The following is a 25,589-nucleotide window of genomic DNA, read 5'->3' on the forward strand; positions in this document are numbered from 1 at the left end:
TTCATTCTGATGCAAAATAGAAAAATAAAGATTCTGCTGCGCTGCACTCATGCACAAATGTGGCTTATGTGTAGGCCTCGCATGTAAGATGCTGTAGGTATTTAGCTATGTTAGACAGTCATTTCTTAATCCTCCCCATACACTACATAAGAGATTACTTTAAATGTTTCAACATCATTGCAATAAATACAAAAATTAATATTTGCAAGCTTATCATCAGAACCCACAGTCCATACTGGGTTAGTTGCTTTACTGAGATGGTTTATGTGTAATTCAATCTTTGAGAGCTTATCCATTCACATGTGGTTTGACTACCCTCCATGTAACTAGTATGTTATTTTACACAGGCACACAAGAATAATTAATTATCCACTACTGCCCTCTTGTGGACAGAATGTGAACAGCTGATACATGATACAGAAGACCCCTGCTTTAACCCTTCCCTGGAATCAAAACATTAGAGATATGACCTTTTTAATTTATATGCTATACAAATGTATTGGTAATGTAGAATATTTTTGGTTTAAATAATATTCCAGGTGGTAAAACATAATATTAACCAGGCCTATTTTTTGATGTTCAGCCTATTAAAAAATACGATGTGGTACTGTAATGTTGTTCAGAATCCAAATCTGAATCCGAATTGGCTTTACTGGCCAAGATTGTGTGCACATAAAAGTAATGTGACTCTGGTTTACATTGCTATCATGTTACTCCAAAGAAATAGAAGTACAACAAAAATTAAACAATAAGGTAAAGAATGAATCAAAGGTGCAGTTAAACTCAGAAAAGTAATATACAGTATCATTAGAAATATGCATATGATCTATTTCAATAACTGAATAAACAAACTGTCCTCAGAGTTTAATTAGGTTCCAAGAACGCTGCTTGAAACAAGAAAGGTGGCTTCTTAGAAGGGTCCTGCAAATCTAAACAAAGTAAATGAATGAGGTTCTGTTGTCATTTGGAGACAGTTTGAAAGAAAGATTGAAAGAAAGATTGAAAGATTGAAAGAAAGAAAGAAAGAAAGAAAGAAAGATTGTAGACTGTACTGTACAATAGCCTGTCAAAAGATAGTAGCTGTGTGTACAGTCAGTGTATTAAAAACATCAATGCCCACTTAATCAAAGTATACGCCATAAAAGTCTTACATACAAGTAAGGCACAAGTGCGTGCAAAGAAGCAATAGAAGTAGTGCAAAGAAAACAAAGAACGAATACTTCATAAACATCTGAACATGGTGTGGATGGATTATTTAAATAATTACTATATTTACATCGCATTCGGTTAGAAATTCTGCAAAAATCACGTGCTCTATGTGGCAAAAACCTACTGAAAGTGTCCTATTCTATATTTTAGTTTAAGAATGACTGGAAATTTAGTTGTCTGTTCTATGCTTTATAACTGGACACAGGTTTATGAGGAAAAAAGGTTGAAAAAAAAAAAAGTCAAGAATGAGCTTCATTTCTATGGTAGTATTAAGCTACTCTTCAAAAACAAAATACATCTTAGGCCATGGTGAGTTCAAAATGAGCTATGCAATTGACTTATTTGGACAAATGAATACAACAAAAATTAACAAAAAGAAAAAGGAAAAATAAAAGTGTGAAGTTTAAAAATCTACCTGTATAGGTGGTTGGTTTATACTTTGTCACCTTCTGCCTCTGCTGGTCACGCAGAGGCTGCTAAAATGACATCACTACATTTCTTATTTTTAAAATACTGTCTTAGACTATTTTAACAATGAGGATTGTGGTCCACCTGGTGACTATGGGTTGATGAAGCAAAAGTTGTTCATTAGCCTTTAGTGGAGTATTTATAGCAACAAAAATCCCAGCTGTTTGCGTCATTACTCGTTCAAACAATTTCCATGCTGTCAGCCCCTAAAAGCTGAATACTGGAGAGTCGCTTTGTATGTAGTCCAGGAGCTATTAAGTATCACTCGATGGAAAACCACTCTCTTGTCGGTTGTCGGTTTTACGGTTGACATTTGATGTGTCTGACGCCCCTTGAAGGCAGCATCACACCCTAATTTTTCCCAACATCCGGGACCTTTGTCGCTAACCAGTGCAGTGTGTGTGGAAACTGGATGAGGAGGGCAGCGGAGAGCGGCGGAAAGGCGGACTGATGACAGCTGTCAGTGTGGACAAAAACACTACCAATCTCTGAAGAGAAGCCGAATGGCTCTCACCTAAACGTGCTGGAGGAAAGGGACAAGACCTTGGCAGCATCGCGGTTTATTTAAAGGTGTCGCGAAGGTAACGTTATATTCTTGGGGTGGGAAATATGACGGGAGGATCAATGCCAGTTTGCCCTGACTGCCTCTCAGGAGAGTCGAGGGTAGCCCCACTGGCTATCCAAGCTAACTATCCAGCTAAACTGATCAGCTAGCCTTGGCCCCCAGAGATGTTAGTCTGTGCTGGGGGTCATAACCGTGGAAAGGACATGTCCGGATAGTTCTCGTTTTTATGAAGCGCTAGCTTTAGCGGTGTAGGATTTGAAAGGGTAACTTTTGAATTTGAATTTTGGGAGCACGGAATGCTAGTTAGCATTCCTATTTAGCTTACCAGTGAGCTGGCTAACGTTAGTCAACGTTAACGTTGGTATGACTGGCTAGCTAACGCTAACAGGGCACAACATTGGCGTAACTTTGGCGAGTTAACCTAGCTAAGGCAGTTACTATCCCTTCTCCCTAATGAGCACGGTTAAGGGACAGTAATGTTCGCTTTATTCATGGGTGGAAAAATATCCTAGTAAGCTCAACGTTAACTAACGTTGTTGTTTCAAAAAGTTAACTGAAGTAGGTTGATTAACGCTAGCTAATAATAACCCGTCCAGTCAGTTGAACAGGGATTGTCCGAATTCATTGAATCGCAAGCCAGTGTTTCCGAATAAGTCAGAGTGGTCATTTTGAATTTAGGATCCACTGGGTGTTTTATCACCACACGTCGTGAAGGAGTGCTCATGCCTCGTTTGGGTCCTCTGACTCAGCCGGGTCCTAAACTAGGCGTTTTCCCCCCTGTATTTACCAGCCAGCGAGAGGGCTCTTTTGTCTGTGTGATCTGTTAACTTTGATATTATGTTGATGCCTTTCGGACACGTGCCATCATGTTGATATTGATAAATACAAATTAACCACCTGCTAATGCAAGCCTCAGTGAACAAACAATGGGTTAAGATCATCATCATGTATAATTGAATATTATTTAATCTGTAGACCACATTATGCTCAAATGCTGAGGTTGCAGTGGTCCTGTATGTCACAGGAAGGCTGTTTCATGTCAGCCACAACTGTTTATCCAAAGCCATTACAGGTCCCATACATGAGTGACTGTCTGTCTTTGCAGGAATGGAAGTAAGAGATGAGGGAGTGTTTTGTGGTGTTCATGTGAATAGGATGCATGAAACCTCACACAATGAAATTGTGGAGACACTGGAGACAACCCTAACGCATAAATCAGATTACTGAAACACTTGGCTTTGTTTACAGTCGTGTTTTAATTAATATATTTTGTCTCTTTTCCTCTAGGCATTTACATACAGTTTTGTGTGTTCTCTGGCCTTACACATCATCGGTGGAGCTACAACATGGGGACACAAGGCTCTGGGAGAAAGCGTGCCCCTCTGAAAGACCGGTTTTCAGCGGAGGATGAAGCCTTGAGTAGCATTGCCCGAGAGGTAACTTCATACCCCATCATACACGTGTTTACATTTTGAAGCAAACTGGGATGGATGAAGACTATGTTCCTCCTTCATTTCTCCATACATGTGTTGTACAGTCAATGCTAATAAGATTTCATCCAGGTCAAATTTTCTTGTTTATCCTCGTTGAGATTATAGGCTCCTTTAACATAGGCGAAAGATTGATTTGTCAATCACGGATGTTGTTGAATTGGGCAGAAGCACCATTGCATTTTAAAATAGAGGGAATGTGATTAGACAATTTAAATCATTATCAGCACTCATACGTTTGGCTGACACGGCACTATGAGAAAGAGAATCCTTTTAAACTAAAACGTATATGAAATGTTATATTGACAAAGCCTGAAGATGTTAATGTTTTATGTAGGCTATTTTCAGTTGCATCTATAGACCATGGTGTGTCCTCACCAGTGCTTAAAACAGAGAGAGTGCTTTGATCATCTTTCATCTTTCTAGAAAGCTAACACAAGTCTACTGGGGTTCCCTATCATTTATGAAACGGACTCAGACACAACTAAACTGAATAGATGAAAGAAAAAAGAAAATAAATCTAAATGTGTTCAATTTGGATTCTGCTGTTTGTTCCACACAGGTTTACACAGATTCTTTTAGTAATGCTTTTTTTGGCCAATCTTTACAGAAATGTCAAGGTTTTTTTTTTCCTTTTCTAAAGACTGTGGAAATAATTGAGCAACATGTGTGTATTTCAAACACCAGTGAACCTTGTTGATTTCTTTTCATTAGAGCAGTGAAATATCGATACAACAAAGAAAAGGATCAGAAATGTCTTAGAGTTATTGTCCAGATGGAGTTCCGCAGTTTGATAGTTTTGACTTAAGGATTTGTTGCTTTGACAACAGCTCATAATGCATTTTTAAAATATTAGGATTCAGCTTTTAAGCTGATTATGTGCCATAATTTAAGACTGTTAAATTAACCACTCAGCTCCCAGGTGTTAAATCAACAGACAGAAACATATATCTATCACGCAATACATTATGTTAATTTGAAACATGGTGGTCAAAGTTGTGTCAGCAAATGGGCCTCTGAAACATATGCTTCAAAATAACCAGCAGAACCTGAATATCCACATGTGTTTCAGCCCAAGCGAGTGGAGACAGCTGGTTTGGACCACAGGGAGATTGACTTGACGTGTAGTGTTTTCATTTGGGGGGAAAAACACGGGCCAAGGAGAGAAGCTGCCTTGCCTGTAACGACATGCCCAGGGATTATTCCATTTTGTTCCACAGCAGGGCTGTCATTCCTTTGACTCTTTTCAGAATGGGGTGGCCCACAGCATGAAATACAATGATAATTTTTCAGAGTTTAAAGGTCCTTTATCTTTGGTTAGCATACCAGAAATAGCCATGTTGTCTGCAGATTTTCTGTGAAGACTTCTGGAAAAGTCAAGTGATTGTTTTTGTCCTACAGGTAGAAATGTAACACTGGATAAAGAGGCTTTTCATAAGCATTTGCCTTGGCCAGTTTTAAGAATGCTTCATCTGTGCTGTATGTATGAAAACTGTTCAGTGCCTCATTCTTGGGCACTAAGCACAAGACTCCATTTGCTCTCTTTATAGTCATGCAGGCTGATCATAGAAACATGAGTCATCTGACCCTCCCAGTCAGGTCCTAAATCTGAATCTCTTTGTGGAGCAAACCAGAGATTAGATCAAATGTGCAGGGAGTTCATAGGGTCAGATGTCTAACTTTTTGCACATCACCTCCCTCCAAAACAAATTTTCAAAACACTGCAGCTTCTGCCTCATGTTGTCTCTGCCTGATTAAGAAAAGTTACAGCCTGCCTGCCTGTGCTTGGCACGGATCACTGCCGAGAATGACTGTGAATTTGAGCCTGCACCGTCACCAGCCCAGTTCTGAGGCCTCTTGCATTACTGGGCAGTCAGTCCTTTTGAATACCAGCAACATGCTTATGAATCTGACAGAGTCCAAGTGTTAGAATTAGATGATCATCTCATACCTGTCGTCCCTCAGATTAGGATCTAAGGGAGCTAATGGTACTTGGAACAAGGCAATCATTGACTTTCCTGAGTATACACGGGGTGTGTTTTTTTGTGTTGAAGCTATAGTTCATAGTCCATTTGATTGATTTGTTATAGCAACAAGTCATTATTGCAATGGAAAGTGTCACACTTTCTTTTTCCATAAATGGTTTGGAGACTGTTCAGGCCACAGAGATAAAAGTGCATATTATAATTTGTCAGCAACTATTAGACAAGGACTGTCAGTATGACCAATTTCATCCCCTGATAATGCAACGTTTTTAAAACACTTTTTGTATTTTGTTGTATTGCTGAAATCCATGTTTTTTGTTCTGTTAGAACGAAGCAAAGAGCATTTTTTTAAGGACTACTGTGATGTAATTTAAAGTTGCAAGAGATAACCAAAGGTTAGTCACTTACATAACGTAGACTAGTTTAGTACATCTAGAGTGACTGTACAGGCCTATTTTTAAGACAGACTAGTCTCTGTATCTAATCAAATCTACTGTTTTTTTAGGAGGTGTTCTATATTTCCACCAAATATGCTGTCGGCTTTTTGATGATGATTTTGACTGGCATTGTTGGAGTGGTTTGGTAATAAGCCTAGTTTTGTTGTTTAAACTGCCAGGGATTGTTGCTTAATATGCTTAAAATTCTACATTACATACATACACTGGGTCTGAAAATTGTGATGATTTTGACATACATTGTGATTGCGGTATTAATCACAATTTTAGAAGGAATGGCATTTTTTGCATTTCAGCTTAATGAATTGATGATGAAGATGTTCCCTTGCATCTAGAGAATATGATTTGTAGGCTGGACCAACTCTGTAGCACCATAGTGCTTCATCTATAATGATATGATATATGATATATGATATGATGATAATGATTGTGTCACATTTTGCATTTTTCATATTTTGATATTGCACTTAGCCATATTGTTCCGCCCTAATTCATGCCCCCCCCCCCCCAGTTTTCTTCAAGTTGCTCTATTTCTGACCAACATTTAAAAAACCCAAATAGAAATGAATGTTATTTTGTAGAGTTGCATTAAATGAGAAAAGTAGTAAGTCACTTGCCTAATCTGGCTATTAGCCTTTATTATATTGTCAGAGTGTCCACAATTTAGTGTTGGAGTGCTCCAGGTGATTTCATGGTGGGTTGCTGGATTCTGATTGCCCAAAGTCCTGGAGGTGTGTTTGATGGTGAACTTCTCCTGCTCAGGTTACCCTCCCAGCCCCGTGATATGGCTGTCAGAGAGCTGGGGCCGGATAGGCCAGGCTATAGATAGGACAGAGACAGAGAGCTCAGCTGTGCTGCTGTGCAGAGCAGGTCATACTGTCAGACAGTTCAACAGGTGCAGAGCACAGGGCCAGCCGCCTCTCTCAGCTCTCCCTAAGCATACATTTGCACCGTTACTTCCTTTTTGACCTTGTAGAGTGCATGTTTCATTGTATGACAATTTTGGGTGAAAGTGATGCAGATTTTTTCAATTGTTGACAACTAATTGATTTAACATTGCAGCTCTATTGACCCTTGCCATAGGAATTGGTTATGAAAACGTCCCACATGGCCTGAAACCCGAAGCCTCCTTGGGTTCTGGTTCAGGTTTAGAAAATATATCATTACAAACAATAATTACAAATCATTTAATGATATACCTGTGTTTATCAGTGATGACTACATTTAAGATTTTTTCATAAGCTACTAAAAATGCACATATTTATGACATAGTCATAACTGTATGTCACTCATCACTCCAACTTTACTCAAATTCTGTCATTTTGCGTCCTGGTTTTCTCTCATTGCCTTTCATGGGAAGTCAAAGCTGCTCTCCTGATTTGGATAAAGGGACATGGTTACTCACCTAAACTATAACAGTGAACGTGTTGGAATATAGAGCAATTTAACACTTTCTTATAAATAAAAATATTATAATAATAATAATAAATATATATATCTATATATATCTATATATAGATATATATATCACTTACAGCAGCGATGGCTGCTGCACTTTTGTTAAAACTAAAACTTGATTGTCCAACTGAATACGCTGCACTTCCTCCATCCTTCCTTCTCACTTGAATTTCATCCACAAGTGACTTTTTCTGCTTTTAAATCTTTATGATTACATTTTAAGATTTTTTCTTTCATGCATTACATGTATAGGTAAAATGAACCTGGGTTTTGGTGGTTGTTCAGCATTAATATAAAACAGTGTTTGTTCGCTCTAGGCTTTTATTCAAACAGAAATAGTCCATACCCACAGGCTGACTATTCTGGCAGGGCAGATAAGAAATTGCTGGAATGCTGACAGTGTTTGGCTGCAGTGAGATACTGTACACACCACGCACATATTTATGGACTGTCTTTTAGTTGGAGATAAAGGAATAGGCTCCACGAGCACATGGGCCTTTCTTTGTCAGAGGGATTTTCAGTTTGAGAGGGAATGTAATTGGTATAATGGACGTAATGGAAGGATTATCTGCATAGTCACCTGTGTAGTGACTCCTCAGGGCTCCTGTAATGGCTCACCTAAATTAGCTCCCTCTGTTGAAGTACTCTGTAAAATTAGCTCTTGTTCATATTCTGACTAAGTTGGGAGCAAATTGTGTGATGACTCTCCTCACTTTGCCCCCCAGAGGAGTTTATTGGGCTCAGTTTGGCTTTGATTTGTTTTTCCTTTATAATGTTAAGCTAGTTAGATATTGTGAAATCACCTCCATGTTTACGGTCTGAGCAGAACCACACTATTGTGACTCACTTTGTCTTCTGTTGACACTGTACTTCTCTGTCAGTCTGTTTGTGTGCCATTGGCATGTCCCCCATGAGGACTTTAAATCACTCCTCCTGAAACTGATGGTTAGCACATGTTGTTGGTGATGAGGCATCCCAAGCACTCACTCTGTACAGGGCACAGAGTTTTGCGTCACAAGAACATGTACAGAGTTTAAAAATCTGTATAATATAACAATGGCTCAAAAACTACAGAGACAGCTACAGATATATTGGGAGCAGAGATGAAACAATATGATAGCCAGTATTTATTATTTTTTTCTCATACGGTCAAAGGAGATCTTTGGCACCTTAAATTTGTTAATTAGATACCAAATATTTACTAAGTTGATATTATACAGTTAAAAGATAAACTTGCTAATGCTCTCAGGTAGATAACATATATGACTGAGTTGCTGTTTATAAATGACATCAAATTAGGACTACACAGGTAATGGAACTATTATCAAAATCCCAGTATGGCCTAGTGAAATATCCAGTGGTAGAAGCTAATTTTTTTGTATAAAGTAAAATCAAATTTGAAATAAAAAAATGTAAATAAAAATATTGATGCAGAAATAATTATTCCAGTTTAATGCGAACCATTTCTCAACTGCAATATTCGTATTATTTTTACCCTTGTTTCTGCCCTACCTCAAATATATCTTTGGCATCTTTGCACTGCAGTTTCTTGTTATTTAACAGCCAGATTATATGGTATATGGAAATAAACATAATCCAGTTGTATACAATGTCTCTCAACTCCAGCTCTCCTCTCATGTCTCAAGTTGCTAATTGGCTATAAACACTGACCAGCACATGGAAGATATCGGATGGCTATACCAAAATCCCTAAAATATTGGGGATTTTGGTGTGGTAGACGTAAGTGTTGTCAGATGATTGCTGATATAACCTTTTGTGAACTGCATTCTTTCTAGTATTCTCTGTTTTGTTTATTAGCTATTACTAAAAAAATATATTGTTAACATAAAAAGGTTACTGACATGACATATTATTCTGATGCTGTACATAACTGTCTGCCAAACTAGATTGTGTATATCTCTTATAAATCGAAGCAGCTGTGCATTGCATTTTTTTATTTGATTTAATGATACAACTGAAAAATAACATTGTCAACCTCATCAATTAAAGGTCGGTTAGTACGGTTACAGCTAGTGACAGAAACTGGACCTCATAGGCCTCAACAGCCAGCTGTGAAGAAAAGAAATCAACCCATTCATATGTTTTCCACTGTCACTTTTCCCTCACAGGAAACAGATGACTTTAGCACCCAAATAAAGTCTTGTATTATGTGATTGGTGTTTGATTTAAGCTATCCCTTTCCTTGTGTTTATTCCTTGGTTGCACCCATTGGACGTGTCCTCAGAGAAGACACCTTTTTAAGAGTAACAATTAATGGCTAACAAGTGTGTTCATGTTTTGTTTCACAGGCGGAGGCGCGGCTGGCTGCAAAGAGGGCGGCTCGGGCGGAGGCAAGGGATATTCGAATGAGGGAGCTTGAGCGGCAACAGAAAGAGGTATAAAACACAAAAAGGAACTGACTGGTAAAGATTCACCGTGACCATTATTCAACCCATCATGAAGCTTGTGTAATAATACTGCCCTCAGCACAGATTGACTGTATATTGAAACATAAAAATTGATCCTGTTTTGCCTCTAACTACAGTAACTTACTTATTTTCACAAGCTGCAGTCATAGTCACTGGTGCAGAGGAGCTGTTTGGCTTTATGTCTTTTAAGCATTTTTTTAAGATTAATCTGACAGGTCATACACAAAAATATACCCACAGAAAGAAAACTAAAAGTGCTGCATGTCCACAGATGAAACCAAATTCTATTCCTGCTGTAAATGTCACCCAGTTTTTATGTTTCAGCAGTTTTTGGTGAAATGTGTATTTCCTGGCATTTCCTCCCTCTGTCCAGCTTTCTTACCACTCCTCGAGTGGTAGCAACAGAAAATGGGGTCAGATCCACCAGTGGATGGTAGGAGAATGAGCGAGCGAGTGGGTTGCAGCCTCTCACTCCACTAACAGCCTGTTGTGTGGGCTTGAGCCCCAGTCAACCCTGACCATTTAGCTGCACTTGACTTGCATACTACACCATACCTCACTGCGGAAATATGCCTGAGCAGTGTATTTGCTTTGGAGACACCGTAATCTGTGACTGTGTGTATTTGTAGAGAAAGCGTTGGCCTTTGACTTTATTTAGGGTGGGTGAGTCTGCGTGCAAGAAGGTGGTTTGGATGTGTAGCTCTACTCCTCCAACCTCATGCTACTTCAAAAATGATGGATGCTTTTGGTTGTTAACGTCTAACTTTTGCATGGTGTATGTGTGTTTGTCTGCTGACACAGTAAAGAATGGCAGAGATTTGTATCGTGTGCCGTTTTGTTGACTTTTGAAAAGAACAGATGAGACAAAAATGCACCGTTCATTAGCTGTTCTTGTATATCATTAATTTCACTGCAGTGCTTAAAGAGGATAACATTTACAAATGTTTATGACATCTACTTGGTTATAAACATGATGACAGCAGTTGTTTTGCATGGTTTGGGCTTTGCATAGCAACAGTTGAGTATTGCGGTGATCTTACTCACCCCTGTGATTGAGCCTCTCAACTTTCTTTCTGTAATCTTAACATACTTTCCTTCCTTACTCCAGGCTGACTCAGAAAAAGCCAGATCCTCTAGTAGTAGTAGGTCCAGCAGCCGTCATCACCGGGTCTGTATCTCTCCAACACACTTCCTCTTCGTCAGCCTGTATTTCCTTTCTTCTTTCTCCTTTAATCCTGCAGTTAATCGCTCATCACTCATGTTCCTCTCCGTTTGCTTTTCTGCTGTGACTCCATGTTTCCACATCAACAGGGGCTGGATGATGATGTCATGTCAGTCCGCAGCTACAGGGTGCGTACATAATGCATCCCTGCCAGTTTTATTAAGATTGTGCTCTCATAGGGGCACACTGATGTGTGAAGGCCACTGTTCTTGTTAGGAGGGCACTAAGACATTTGGGCGAAGTACTTGTATTTGTGTCACAGCATAACATACTATACGAAGAGAAATTTTCTTTTGATGTTTGCTTTTGTCGGTTTTTGTTTTTCTATCTGAAGTCATCCTCGTCAGCAATACGTGACTTGGGAAGTCGATCCAGTTCCCGTAGAAAAGATGGCTTGGTGCGTTGTTTGCATGTGTGTGAGAGCAAAATATATTTATGTGTGAAATACTGCAACTGATGGAATAACTGGATTCTTGGCACGTAACCAGAGTTTACAGAACCAATGACAAAGACGGTTTACAACAACCTCTGGGTAGAAAACACCTGCATCATTTACACTATTATTTCACAGTGTACATCTCATTTTAACACATCATCACTAATGTTAAATTGGAGACCTTATTTATCTCTTGGGCCATATAGTACAGACAATTAGAATCTGAGTTTACCCAAAACTAACTGTTGTTAGATGTCACTCTTGGTTAACTTTGTTTATTGAACACGCTAGCAAAGCAACACAGTACATTAAATAAGCAGCTGAAACGTTACAGTTATGGCTGAAAATGACAACAGAAATAAGCAAGTTTGCCAATCTCTACGCAATGCAGATAAACCACCAGTTGTCTACCCTGAAGTAACTGATGTTCTTAGTGTGTAGTCTGTTGTACTAAGCAGAACTAACATATATTACAATGAATGTGCTCCGTAGCGACCGAATGTCTTTACCTCAGTCTGTTTCGTCTACTGTGCTTCAGTTGCACCCTTTTTAAATAGGTTTTCCTGTGACAGATGACATTACATTTGGAAGGAGACATAACATTCAGGCCACTGTTGGTGACATCTGTTTCACTTTGAAATTCATTTCTTCTGTTGCTGTGTGATTTTTAAGGACCTTTTTTGCCTTGACAAGACAAGACATTGTGTACAAGGAAACTCAAAGTGCATTATCAATAGATTGTCCAGCATGAATATATAGTGCATTTCTGCATTTGTTGATGCACAGAAAAGTTTAAGTTAGATCGGCTGTTTTTTCCGAATCGTATTTACTTGACTCATCATAATGGGCAGAGTGCCACAGACAAATTATATTGTTCCTTAACTGTGGCCATGGCATGGTGTAGATATAAATAAATGGTTTAAAGTGTGTGCTGCCGACCTAATGATTACCTAACAGCTGCTCAGATTTCTGATTGCAGTTCCTGTAACTACTGTTCTCTCTTTAGTCTGATGGCCTTTCCACTAGCTCTACCCTCAAGAGTTCCCGCTCCACCGTATGTACCTATGTGATTAACTTTGTGTATCAATGCCTCTACACTTTTCGCCTCTTCTCAACTTTTTTAATCTCTTTTTTGTGTTGGTTTTTTGTTTTTTTCACTTTTTACGGGCTGGACAGAGTTCTGTGTACAATGACCTGCATAGCCATAAAAGGGCTTCATCCAAGAAGAAGGACCTGCTGGTCAGTGTACTCCTTTAGTGTTGGTGTCATTGCTGCAGCCTCAAGCATGGAGAGGCCGTGTATAGCCTGTTTACACCTGGTATTAACATAGGCTTTGTTTGATTTGATCACAAGTGGAGCTGTAAGTACATCAGGTCACACCTGGAATATTTTTCAAGTGACTACAGTTAATCAGCTATTACTTCCCGCTATAAATGCAAATTAATGCGTCTCTTTAAGTCATGGAAGTCAGGGAACTCCCTCCATGGGCGAGTATGTTGCCTGTATTGGTCAAATCTTACCCATATACAATCAATAGGTCTTCTTTCATACATTAAGTATTAATGATGAAATCAGTTGAAACGGTGTTCAAACAGCGGTTAGCTGTTGGAAGGTAAAATGCCCTTGTAAAGAGACAGTGTTTACACAAACATCTGCTGCTAATCTATCAGGTAAGAAAGCCCAAATACACAATATACATTACAGTGAACCAAATGGAAATAAGACAGTGTGTTTCATGTGTACTAATGCACAGGACATCAGTTGAGTAGATGGTCCTTCACTGTGGCCCAGGTCACTTGTGCATACACTCTGCTAAAAGAGAGTGGTCATTTGTGGCCAAGACCACCTTCCTAATGTGGTCTTAGGGTTTGGATCTCAATACTTCCTTTTACTTACTTTCGAGTGAATGGATTCACACATATAATTAGAGATGTCTTCTTGTTATCAGATCACTTAAGACTAATGTAAATGCCCCGTGTTAACTCGGCAGTAGACTAATCCGAGTGGCTTGCAGTGGTGATTTATTGTTGATCGACTTTACCCTTGACTAGTGTCTTGTGAGGCCTCACATAGATGTTGGCCAAGCCGTGTCAAATGTGTTGATTGATAGCAGTCTGACACTAAAGTATTAAACTTGTTATATTGTTTATTTGAGGTCATATTATGTCACTACCCTTCCAGACTGGACTGTACCATGATCAGAGGAACTACACCAGCCTAACGAAGACCAAAGCACCGCCTCCTCCCTCCACTTCCTCCTATCAGCCCCGGGTTGGTCCTCCCGTTGGTGCTGTCCAACTTGCAACCCTTTTAGACAGAGCCTGATGTGGTTAAAGGACTCTCAGTAAAACCAGAGCCAGTGGAAGAAGTTTATTCCTATCTACATGGTCTAGTTTATTAGACATTTATATGCCTAACAAACTTATTTTATAGCCACAAACATTGTTTGTGCCATAAAAACATCAAGGCAAAGAGAGGATCGTGGTTGTGTAGCCAGTGAAGCCAATGGGCATAGAAATCCAAAGATTGAGATCTCTCTCAACTTTATAAATGTTCTTGTGATCATTTGAATGAATGTAAATTACTCGATAACTGACAAAGGTGGGGCTCCACCAGGATTGAAACATTTACCAGAGACAGTGTCACCTGATCTCACTTCTCCTCACAACACTTTTTTGGCTCTTAATGTAACAGGGTCAGCAAAACATTCATCCTGTTCCCACTATCTGCAGCTTTTCAGTTTCTTTCCACCTCACATTCCTGTTACAGCTTCCTCTGTCCTCTAAACTGACATTTCCCTGCTCCCGTCCTCTGACAGGCCACCACTTCCTCGTCCTCTACTATTGGCACAGGGCTGTCTCGCAGCTACAGCACGGTCAGTTTGTGGCCATCATCTCTCTGCATGCCTCTAGTTGCCTTCAGAAGTAGACCTTCCCCCTCTCTTGTGGTCGCATACATCAGATAGGATGCCCAGGGTGGCTGCGACTGCATATATTTAGCTCCTGGAGGCTCTTGAGCACTTGGTTGTGGCCAGACATTTGTGCTTCAGTTAGATAAGGCAGGAGTTTGCGTTAGGCCAGAGCTTTTGTTGTAGAACAGTCAAACAAATAGGCTGCTTAATGTTAGAAATATTGAATGTCTCGGTTAATTGCATGACCCAGAGAAAGTCATTCTACTCAGCCTACTTAGCTTGTGTGTTAAAGATTTATGCTCCCTCTTGTGTTTTGCTGAGTCCTGCATTGTCTTCCACGTGTGCCCTCAGGCCTCTATTTACGAAGACACCGGTCTTTACGGCTCGGGCTACAGTTCAAAAGCTGTAAGTCTTCTGAATGTTTGTTAAACAGCGTTTCAGCTCAACATGTCACCGCCACGGCAGCTTACTATTGTGCCTGTGGCCTGATGTCTGTCTTCATGTTGATCCCCTTTCCTGTCCTCACCCTCTCCCCATACACAGCCCTCTGAATACAGCTGGTACTCCTCTGGAGCCAGCTCCACCCGCAGCAGCCCTGTGGTGAGCACCTTAAAACCACTGCCACCGTGCATGGTGTCAGCTAATGCCACACACAGATGTCCACTACTAACAAGCACTAACCTCCCTCCTCCCACGTCACACTGGCTACAGCTTGCTTTAGGGAACGGCGTCATTGATTGATGTTAGAGCGTGTGATTTGAGACTGTTTTCTGTTTTTGCAAGGTTGTCATATCTGACTTGGCTCCGGTTGATGCATTTGTAAAAAAGTTTTTCAATTGCATGACTCATTAATAAATGGTAAATTTATAGGTAGTTATTTAAGTGGTTATTTCACGGTACAAACAGTGAAATCATTTATAAACCATTTATTAGTCAATTGTGTAATATACAGTTGCAACTGATGTCTGTAATACTTTACGGTTGCTTGATAAATGATTTTTTAGCATTTTGCTGTTAACTTGATTGATTAATCAATTATAAATGTACCCTTTATTAATGATGGATATTATAAAGTGTTCCCCCAGATCTCTTTAATATAGACCTATAAAATGAATAGCCAACAATGAAAGGAATCGTTATTTTTAACCTTCGTTTAATAAGGAGAATGCTACTGGATGTTTACGAATTGCTGTTTGACCGAGCAGTGTGTGTTTTCAGAGAAGGCCTCTGGCATGCAGCCATCGTACATTACTTAAGCTCTTCACCATGTCCATTATCTATATGTATGTGTGTATTTCTCTCAGTCTTCCTCAGATGATGACACTGTCAGCAGCGTGTCCCAGGAGCGCGTCAGCAGAGGCCGCAGGGACAGTGTGGTGAGCTGTAGGGACTGAGCTACGCAAAATCCACTGATGCTGTTCTGTGGCAATAGCCACAATTGTCAATAGATCAGTAATCCAAGCTTTCAAAGGGTTCCCTTTTCTATTTGCTGTGTAAAATTATCATCTTAATACCCATGATGAAGTTTAAATACTTTACCCTTAAAGCGTGATCTCTGGATGTGTTTGTCATTGTTTCCCTTCTGACCTTTTTCCCTGTTGATGATTTTTACTCTTCGGCCCTCTGCTATTCTTTATTTGTCTACCTCTATTTCTGTCCTCTTCATCCTGTGTGCAAACAGTCGTCTGACTTCTCGGACATTAGTGAGTCGGCTGCTGATTATTTCAGCCGCTCCAACCGAAGGGGCAGCATTGTGTCTGACCTCGATGATTTGAGCATTCCAGATCTGGACGCTGTAAGTGGCTAAGCTGAGTTTCCTTCAGTGTGCTGTGAACACCAATGGATGGATTGTTTTACAACTGGTGCATGATTAAAAATAACATGTGGTTTTCAGAACTCATCCCACAATCTGTTTTCTATGATTGACAGCCTTATAAATTAGTAGAGTGGAGTATGGTTAGTTGAAGTGGTTGTGGCTGCGGTGCTGCAGCAGCATGGACGTAGAGAAATGTTTCTTCTTTTAAAGGAGTTGATGTGTGATTCACTCAGTGTTTCATTTGCTTGTCAACACTTGGTGATCTGTGAACATGCAGCACTTACCCCAGACTCATACTAACTCCTGGACTAACTCTCCAATTGACAGGTGAGGAAACGGCTCCAAGCATGACCGCACAGGACGCTTGTTCCCAGAGTGGTTTGTGTCCCATTATTTAAATTTTTTTTCTCTTTCTTTCAGCTGGATGAAAAATGTGACAAGCAGTATACAGATTATAGTCGGGTAAGTGTGCCTTTATTTTGCATGTTACTCTATTTGGTCATCAAGCTCAAGTGAAGGGCAAAATATCTATTATCTCATTATCTCGATATGAGACTATATTTTATGAACATGCCAAATTTGTCTACTTTTCTACTTGTTTTAATACTAGTCATTATATCCACATTACTGATGGTCAGTTATCAGAAACTTCATTTTGTTAATATCACCAAGCACCAAACAGTCTCTCATCAAGAAGTTTTGGTCCTATGTTTTAAAACTTAGCCGCTACATGTCAGGACCACTGAAGCAGATTTCCTCAAGAATAGAACTATACACCAGGATTATGTGGAGACCACAGTGGCACTAGACAGATTTATATTTTGTGGTCTTGCAAAGCTATTTCTTCAGTTCACTAGAACTTTTGCTTCCTACCACATAGTGACTAAGACAGTGGAAATTTGACTGCACAGTAATGTGGGACAGTGCAGTAAGTAAAATTTCACACTGAGCTATAAATTGATTTCAGTGCTACATTAGGCAACTACCATGTAACCACAACAGATCGGCACAGAAGCATTATCCGGCTTTTATACACAGCCTGTGGAGAGTTTAAGGTAGTTTGACAAGTTAAACAGAAGTAAAATGTGCTTCAGCACATTATAGTGACAGTTCCTCCCTCAAGAGGATTTGAAATGGGCAGAATCACTTAGATGCCAGGTGCTATCACATGACAGTTTTGAATAACATGCCAGAGTTGTGTTGCATCTTGCATTGTGTTTCTGTGTTTTTTCTGACTGAGCTCCTATGGCACTTTGTCTGTTCTCAGCCATCCTCCCGCTGTGCCACCCCAGGCCTCTCAGCAGCCACGTTGGCGTCGCTGGGCGGCACCTCATCACGGCGGGGCAGCACAGACACGGGTAGCGTCTATGACCCCGACACCAGTCTGAGTGAACTAAGGGTAAGGTGTACAACCCACAGTGCCACCCATCTATACATATGACTGAAGAAAGTGAACAAAAATACTAGCATATGAATTAAGTTGTGTTTGTTTCAGCTCCAGATGTTCATCATCACATTATCATAGAGCTTAAATTCTCATCCACATGTCGTATGTCATAGTAAAGTATGTATACATCTGTTCCCTCTGCATATGACCCCTCCACAGCGTTTCTTCTGTTGTGCCCTCCCTGCTGTCTAAGTGTCTGCTTTAACCGTATTTCTTCATGTGTGCACGGGAGGACTGGATGTGTCCTGTGACGCTGCTCCTTATATCTGGGTGGGCTGGTCATGTGTTTGGACTGTCTTTGAGATGGCAGCGCGGGTGCTTTGTTATCTCTCCTTGATACTCCCCTCCCTCTCTGATGCCCCAATTCACCCCCAACCATTCCTTCCATCTGCTCTACAGGATATCTATGAACTAAAGGACCAGATTCAGGATGTAGAAGGGCGGTACATGCAAGGGCTTAAAGAGCTGAAGGTAGAGGGGCTTGAGCTCGTAGCATGCCTTCTCTTGTTCTCTTGGAGCAGTATGGCGTAACTAACCCCCCCCCTTACCCACTTGTATCCCTCTGTACCCCCCTCCTGTAGCTCCTAACACCACCGCCGTGTTTTTGCCCTGCGTGCTCCCAGTCTGACTTGCGTAATGATCCTCCTGTCTGCATGATCTTCCTTTCACTTCCTGTTTTGATCCAACTCACTGGTTGTGGCCTGAAATGAAGACACTCCCACAATTCAGCTGGGCTCAGAGTTGTAAGAAGAAGAGTTAAAATGCTCCACCTGCTGACAGATAACGGTCATGCTTTCAGTTTAATTGCCACATTGTTAGATGCCCTTATTGCAGTCACCTTCTGCAGCTTCATGTACTCTTTGAAAGGACACTGTATGTTTTATTGATAAAAGTAGTTTACTAACACACCTCCCAGCTTGTTCTTGGTAGAGTTGGATGCAGCTGATGCACTTCAGATAGATTACTTTACATCATCTTGTTTCCTGGTACACTTGTAGTTCTCTGTTTCAGATCCTCTTTTCTTACCATCGCTTTGTTTCACTCCTGAAAGTGATTCAACGCATTCCAATTATTGTGTGATCAATGTCACCACCTGCTCATCACATAAAGTCCCAAATGACTTTGCACGGAATTATGACTTTACTTAATATGATATTTAGACATGATAGAATATGTGAAGTAGTTTGGCAGTGTGTTGAATGTGCTACAAAAAATAGTTCATTTTATGCGAGAGTCCACCTGGTGCATGTACGTGTTCTGTGCTTTAAATCACCTCATTCAGTTTATTAACATGCTCCCGACCCCTTCAGGAGTCACTTGTAGAGGTGGAGGAGAAGTATAAGAAAGCCATGGTATCGAACGCACAGCTGGACAACGACAAAGCCAACCTCATCTATCAGGTGGACACACTAAAGGACGTCGTGGAGGAGATGGAGGAACAAATGGCTGAGATGAAGAGGGAGCTGGAAGATAAGTCAAAGGTGAAACATCTGGCACTCAAATGAAAGTTTTGAAGCTCACCATCATTTAAAGTGCCCTCCAGAAATTGATTTAAAAAACATTTACACTGAAGGGTTGTGGCTAAAACATTCTGCCTGTGCTTTCAGGAATTAGAAAGACAAAAGCACACATGTACGGTCCTGCAGCACAAACAAGAAGAACTGAAAGAGGGAATCCGCCAGAGAGATGAGCTTATAGAGGTAAGGCTGCCCTGCATTGGAAAATCAAACTATTTCTGCTAGCCTGCTATTCTGTCAACACCTTGGAAGGTGTTAGTGCCTCTGTGCAGGCTGCAACAGCAGCTCTGTTCCACAGCAATTTGATAAGGATTGATTGGCTCTGGCCTGCCTCTAGGTCCTCTCCCACTCTATTGCTCTGTTTCATCATTCTATCTGACTATGAACACTGTCATTCATTCCTTTCTCATTGTTATCTCCTCAAATGAGTCTCTTCGCAGCCCGTTGCACCTGTTTCTGTCTTGTTTTTTTATCCGTATGTATTTATGTGCATTTACACGTTGTCTTTTTTCCATTCAAATTTTCCTCTTCTTTTCTTATCCTATACTGTGTCATCTTGGTGCTCTAGGAGAGCCAGCAAATGCAGACTAAGTTAGACGCCCTCACCAGGGAGGTGTTTGACCTGCAGGAAACGATAAACTGGAAGGACAGAAAGATTGGGGTAGGAGGTCCCACGCAAGTGCTCTGACAGAACGTGAGAGGCAGTAGATGGTCAAACATTGTGTCTGTGTACCTCTTTTGCCTCTCATGCTGTCTCTGCATGATGGAGACCCTTAGGCATTAGCACATACCTGGTCCCATCACAGTTTGAATTTTTGCATGTCTGAATAACGGGGTTTTTCCTTTTGGATCCCATAACCTCAGCTAACAATGCAAATGTGCTGGCTCTGTTTTGAAGCCTGCAGTGGACAGCGTGTGAAATAAAAATATTTTTTTGCTTTGGATTGCCATGTAAGAGAAATCCATATATTCTAGCATGACATGCATGGTTCCTGCTGTGGTTTAGTTCATTTGTTGGGGTGTCACGGTTTTCCAACTCCCTGAATCGATTTTAACCCTGAGAACACAATTCAGTTTGATTTTCGACTTAAATTTTTTCATTTGTTTTCAAATTCTTCTGAGAAAGTTAGGGATATTTTACAACAACAGCTGAACTTTATCTTGGTAGCTTTTTGTGGGTGAGGATTAGTTCAAATACTATTTATCAAATATGTAGATCCCATAGGAAAAAAAAACATAACACTCTTCAACAATGAAAGACAAAAGATAGTACTTCAGTTTGTTACGAAGTTCGGTTCTTCAGATGTGTCTGGGGTGAATCCTCTTCCTCAATAATGATGTATATGAGGGGTAGGGGCAGGTGCTCTGCCTGTCTCTCGAAACGCAGATACTTACAGAGACACAGACACCCTGCACTTAGTGACAATCACAGAGAGAAATATATGCTCAAAGGTCCTGTTACTTAAGTCGATGCAGGCAATGTTAATATTGCTACAAGTGCACGTAAGGGTCGACACACACGCATATCTTTCCAAACATCTAGCCACCAGCAGAGAAAAATAAAAGATTTCGACTGCCTAACTCGTAGTTTTCATCTGTCATTGCCACATCTACCTCATGTATGTTATGTATGCTATCAGGCTATAGCCCACACAGTGTTTATTAAATAATACAAGTACAGGTTAATGATTAAAAGTAATTATAATCTGAAACCGTGGGGGCGCTCAGAACATCCCCTGGACACTCAGTTCAGACCGATGATGAAGCCTTGTAGCTAACATTACTTGCTATCAATAACATTTTAAAAGTGTAAGTTAGGCGCTAAGTTACTAGCCTACAACAAGTGTATGAAATAAACAGGTTATCTGATTTTCCAACCTACTGTGTTGCATTTTTTCAGCATCTAATCAGGAGAGCATACCTATAAATTTGGGTCATTCATAAATTCATGAATTAAAGATTTCATACACCAAAAGAGATTTGATTACCAATAAGACTCGGTTAGATAAAGGATGTATACATATATTCTACAATCAGGGTACAGTACAAGAAAATAAAGGTAGGTTAATAATCTTGTTTTGTTGTGTTTTTGTTTCTTAAAAACAAAGAAAATTAAATAAAAGAACCGATAAGATTTTTACTGTACTACCACTCTTACTGATCTTGTTTATTGATCCGGTACTCTTAACAATACCCATCTATATGTACAACACCTCTTAACTTCTCCCAGTAACATCTTCTGTAGCATGTAGCCTTCTCCTCTCCTGTGTGCATTGTTTGTTTTTATGTTTGTTGCCATGATGTGCGCTCAAGTGCATGTTTGTGTGTGGAGGATGTCTTGCTGTAGCATGTGGTGTTGCATGTCTGTCACTAGAGTCTATCCAACTTCTCCTTTGCCTCTTCTCCTCTCTCTTGTCTTCTCTTATGTGTGTGGCCAGGCCCTAGAGAGGCAGAAAGAGTACTTTGATTGCATTAGGAATGAGAGAGATGAGCTCAGAGATGAGCTCGCTGACATCAAGGGGAAGGCCAAGGCTGGAGAGGTAGGTCTTCCTGAAGTCCCGCAAGAAAAAGAATAGAGGATGAGTTGCTGGTCCAAAACTAGTTTAGCTTGTGGTTGAAACTAGTAATTGCCGTCTCACTTCTGCCTCTTGGTTTTTCTTTCCATTTTATTTTCATTAGTTGCTGGTTTTGCATAGCTCATTTTGTGCATGCTACTCAGAACTCGACCATGACTTCAGCATATGATATCAAATTACTGGTGGATTTGTTGTTTGTAGTGGATATGCAATTAATGTCACTGGACATAGACGTCACCATGGTAACTTTCCAGTGACAAATGCACAACAGTCAGCTATTAGTCATAGCTATTAGCTATAGTCAGCTACTATTGTGTATTGTGAAGTAATGCGGACATGGTTCTCTCAAAACAAGACGGTTGCACTTTAGGATAACCATCCTCAATAAATAGTCAATTCATATATAATTAAACCTAAATGGTTTAATTCACTGTTAACAACTTTTTTTGTTTCTTATGTAATTGTAAAGGGTTTTTTAACATGCAGCTTCATCATAACTTAATAAATGGTTTAAAAAGCATTTCATTGTTTGATAACAGTGAAATAACTGTTAACATAAGTTTGATTAACTATAGATTTATTTTATATCCTTGCTAATGATTGTTATTGTGAAATGTTACCCCTGACACATCCTGCTTTAGAGAGGGACAAAAGGACTTTAGTTTGTGCCTTCAAGTTTTTTTTTTTAATGCAGCGTTAGTGCCCCCAGTGTTGAGCGGCAAACTGCATATATACATGTGTATCAGGAACAGAGTTGCTTACGCATGATATTAACCTTGCAAATGCAGAAATATGAAGAGAATATTTACATATTTTCAGATTGTCACACTTATTTTTCTGACACAACACCAGGAATTAGAAAGCCTTCACCATCCCTACATTTACATTTTTTATCGTCAACATTTTGGAAATAACTTAATTTTTTTTATGTGTAGGCTAATTGAGGTCCTTCTTAACAAGCATGTGTGGGCTACCATATGCAAAAGAATAACTTGACATACCGTTCGACTAATTAATTTATCAAAACCATTGGACTTAACTGTTTTCGTATCAAAGTTTCATCCATTCATGTAATTTGTTAATCTGTTTATTCAATGGTGGCGATGGGGTTGGCTTTGTGAATGAAGTGACATCAGTACATCCTCTGCTCAAGTGGAGCCAGTCGGAAGTAACGTGTCTTTTCCCACCTCAGAAACATGGGCTGGTGATCATCCCAGACGGCACACCAAACGGAGATGTCAACCATGAGCCTCAGCCCTCAGGGATCACTGTGGTCTCCCAGGAGGCCGCCCAGTTGCTGGAGTCAGCAGGAGAGGGCCCGCTGGGTGAGTCGGGTGTTATTGCTGTACCACAGAACAGAACTGGTACGGAGCAGAAAATATACTCCGCTTAAAGAATGGATTGTGATTGAAGACTGTAAATGGACTGTTTACATGGACACTTAATGAACTTATCTGATGAGGTTTCTATTTACAAGAACAGACACTTGTAAACCTGCTGCACACAATTTAGTTTGTCCAAGCAGCAGTCGCAGGAGAGAATCCCTCCTGCTAGTGTAACACACAAAGCTCCTTTGCACATCTGGTATGATATCACTTTAATTTATTTTCCTTCTGTCTTGTAGATGTCAGGCTACGAAAGTTGGCAGAGGAGAAAGATGAGCTGTTGGCTCAGATCAGGAAGCTGAAGAATCAGTTGGAGGAGGAGAGACAGAAACACTCAAAGATGGACAGTGCGTACACAGACGGGGAGAGGATGGAGAACGGTACAGACCTACACTTTATTGAGATGCAGAGTAAGTTGACCTCATGATTATGTTGCTGCTCCAACATGAAATGATCTTTTCTTAAACTTCATGTCTGTTCAAACTAACTGGTTTCTGTTTTTCTCTGTAGGAGATGCCAACAGACAGATTAGTGAATACAAATTCAAGCTTTCTAAGGCAGAGCAGGAAATGGGAACAATGGAACAAAATGTAAGTAACAAAAGAAACATCTTGTCAAACTATGGAAAAGTTATCATTTAAGGTTAAATATGACATCCACTTACACTAGATATTGCAGTAGAGCACCAGTGTGTCAGACCAAGACAAACCCAAAGCCTTAAAATGTTTACAGAGACATATTTTAGTGTATTTTTCAGCTTTTATGCGAGAAAGTTTTTCACCAGACAACTGCCAGTTTGTGTTTTGCTTCATGGACTTCACCAAACCCAAATCTGTCAAACTAGACACTGTGATCAAATATGAATCAAAATTTGGTGGCTGTGTTTCTGTAGAAGCTCATTTTAGTGTTCTGATTAGCTGTATTATAAAGAAGTTTCTTACCAGGCCACCATGTTGAAAACCGATGAGGACAGACTCATATGCACTACCATGTATGAGCAGCCTTCCAGGCTACCAAAACTAAGAACAGAGAAGCTCAGATCACAGCAACTATACCTGTACATGGCAAATAATTGTTTGCTGCTACGTTAATGTTCACAATGTGATATATTTATCATTTATTTATAGAAATATTCTATTAGACTGTAAATTTGAGGGCACTAAGTCACCAAATGCACCCTTTTGTGTCCTTTGTCCAGATCAACAGACTTGAAGGGCAAGTGTCCAGGTACAAGGCGTCAGCAGACAACGCGGAGAAGGTAGAAGACGAACTCAAGGCCGAAAAACGGAAACTTCAAAGAGAGGTAAAGACGCGGAAATGCATTTTATTATGTGAAAACCTCAGCGGGCTAAGCGTAACGTGCTCCCCTCTGTTCCCCCACAGCTGCGCACAGCTCTTGATAAGATAGAGGAGATGGAGATGACCAACAACCACCTAGTAAAGCGCCTTGAGAAGATGAAGGCCAACAGGAACGCCCTTCTGTCGCAGCAGTGAGGCAAGGCAGCGTCACCACGGAAGCCCTTAAACTCGCACCTCAGACCTCTCGACTGCCATATTGCATCTGGAGCACATTTCCCTTTTTAGCTGTAACACTTTAAGATTTGTAGCTAACCAAAAACACTTTAAAAAAAAGACCTTGTAGCACAGGCAAAAAGCTCTACTGTGTCTGTATTTTAAACAGGAAGCGGTTTTGTCTGGCAAGCCGCAGGTGTTTTTGGAGGAATGACTCAGAAACTGAACTAATAAAACTAAAGTTGCTGGGAGATACATCTGAGGAAATTTCTCAAGTCACTACTTAATTTTTCAGAGCTTTGTACTACATCATGTTATCCACAAGATTTTATTTCTCTCTGACTGGGTGCTTGGCTGTACTTTGTTTTGTTTTTTTTGTTTTTGATAAGTTGCATGAATGAGTATAATGTTGCTTTTAAACTATTCAACCCTCACGGCTGCTCCAGGCCCGCACCTTCCCAGCTTCCTCCCCCCTCACACAGTGAAGTGCCTTTTCACACTAGGAGACTGGAGGGGTCTGCACCGCTCATTGAGACATTAATTGTTTTAACAGGTACAGAATGATGTATTTAAAAAGGTGCAGTCATTTGACAATATGTAAAACCAATTGTGTCTGCTGCGGTTTCATTGAAATTTTTCAAATATTTAAAGATTTCTTGAAAATAAATGTGTAATTTACAGAACTGTGTCGACCAGCGTTTGTATGGA

At 40.2% G+C, this 25,589-nt stretch overlaps 1 protein-coding gene across 16 annotated transcripts; it reads left to right on the top strand.

Moving 5' to 3' along the window:
* Positions 1–2,043: 2,043 nt before the first annotated feature.
* Positions 2,044–25,564, top strand: lrrfip2 (leucine rich repeat (in FLII) interacting protein 2). Of its 16 annotated transcripts, XM_030441753.1 has the most exons (27): positions 2,044–2,258; positions 3,530–3,678; positions 9,940–10,026; positions 10,433–10,492; positions 11,168–11,227; positions 11,371–11,409; positions 11,616–11,678; positions 12,724–12,771; positions 12,894–12,956; positions 13,899–13,988; positions 14,536–14,592; positions 14,980–15,033; positions 15,172–15,228; positions 15,933–16,004; positions 16,310–16,423; positions 16,865–16,906; positions 17,712–17,843; positions 18,291–18,362; positions 19,202–19,372; positions 19,499–19,591; positions 19,977–20,069; positions 21,847–21,948; positions 23,177–23,309; positions 23,609–23,779; positions 23,880–23,959; positions 24,568–24,672; positions 24,753–25,564. In XM_030441753.1, exons 2-27 carry the CDS (start codon positions 3,589–3,591, stop codon positions 24,861–24,863), a joined length of 2,259 nt encoding a protein of 752 aa, XP_030297613.1. In that variant the 5' UTR covers positions 2,044–2,258; positions 3,530–3,588; the 3' UTR covers positions 24,864–25,564. The 16 variants fall into 16 exon arrangements, with proteins under 16 accessions (XP_030297613.1, XP_030297617.1, XP_030297614.1 ...); XM_030441757.1 differs by lacking the exon at positions 18,291–18,362 and having other exon boundaries at positions 2,047–2,258; positions 24,753–25,247; XM_030441754.1 differs by lacking the exon at positions 12,724–12,771 and having other exon boundaries at positions 2,048–2,258; positions 24,753–25,247.
* The last annotated feature ends 25 nt before the right edge of the window (positions 25,565–25,589 follow it).

The sequence above is a fragment of the Sparus aurata genome, chromosome 15 (assembly GCF_900880675.1).
Source record: "Sparus aurata chromosome 15, fSpaAur1.1, whole genome shotgun sequence".
Lineage (NCBI taxonomy): Eukaryota > Metazoa > Chordata > Actinopteri > Spariformes > Sparidae > Sparus > Sparus aurata.

Coding starts and splice junctions, on each gene's coding strand:
- lrrfip2 (XM_030441753.1), top strand. CDS start 3,589: ATGGGGACACAAGGCTCTGGGAGAAAGCGTGCCCCTCTGAAAGACCGG. Junction 18,363..19,201: donor AAGGGCTTAAAGAGCTGAAG/GTAGAGGGGCTT, acceptor CGACCCCTTCAG/GAGTCACTTGTAGAGGTGGA. Junction 19,592..19,976: donor AGAGAGATGAGCTTATAGAG/GTAAGGCTGCCC, acceptor TTGGTGCTCTAG/GAGAGCCAGCAAATGCAGAC.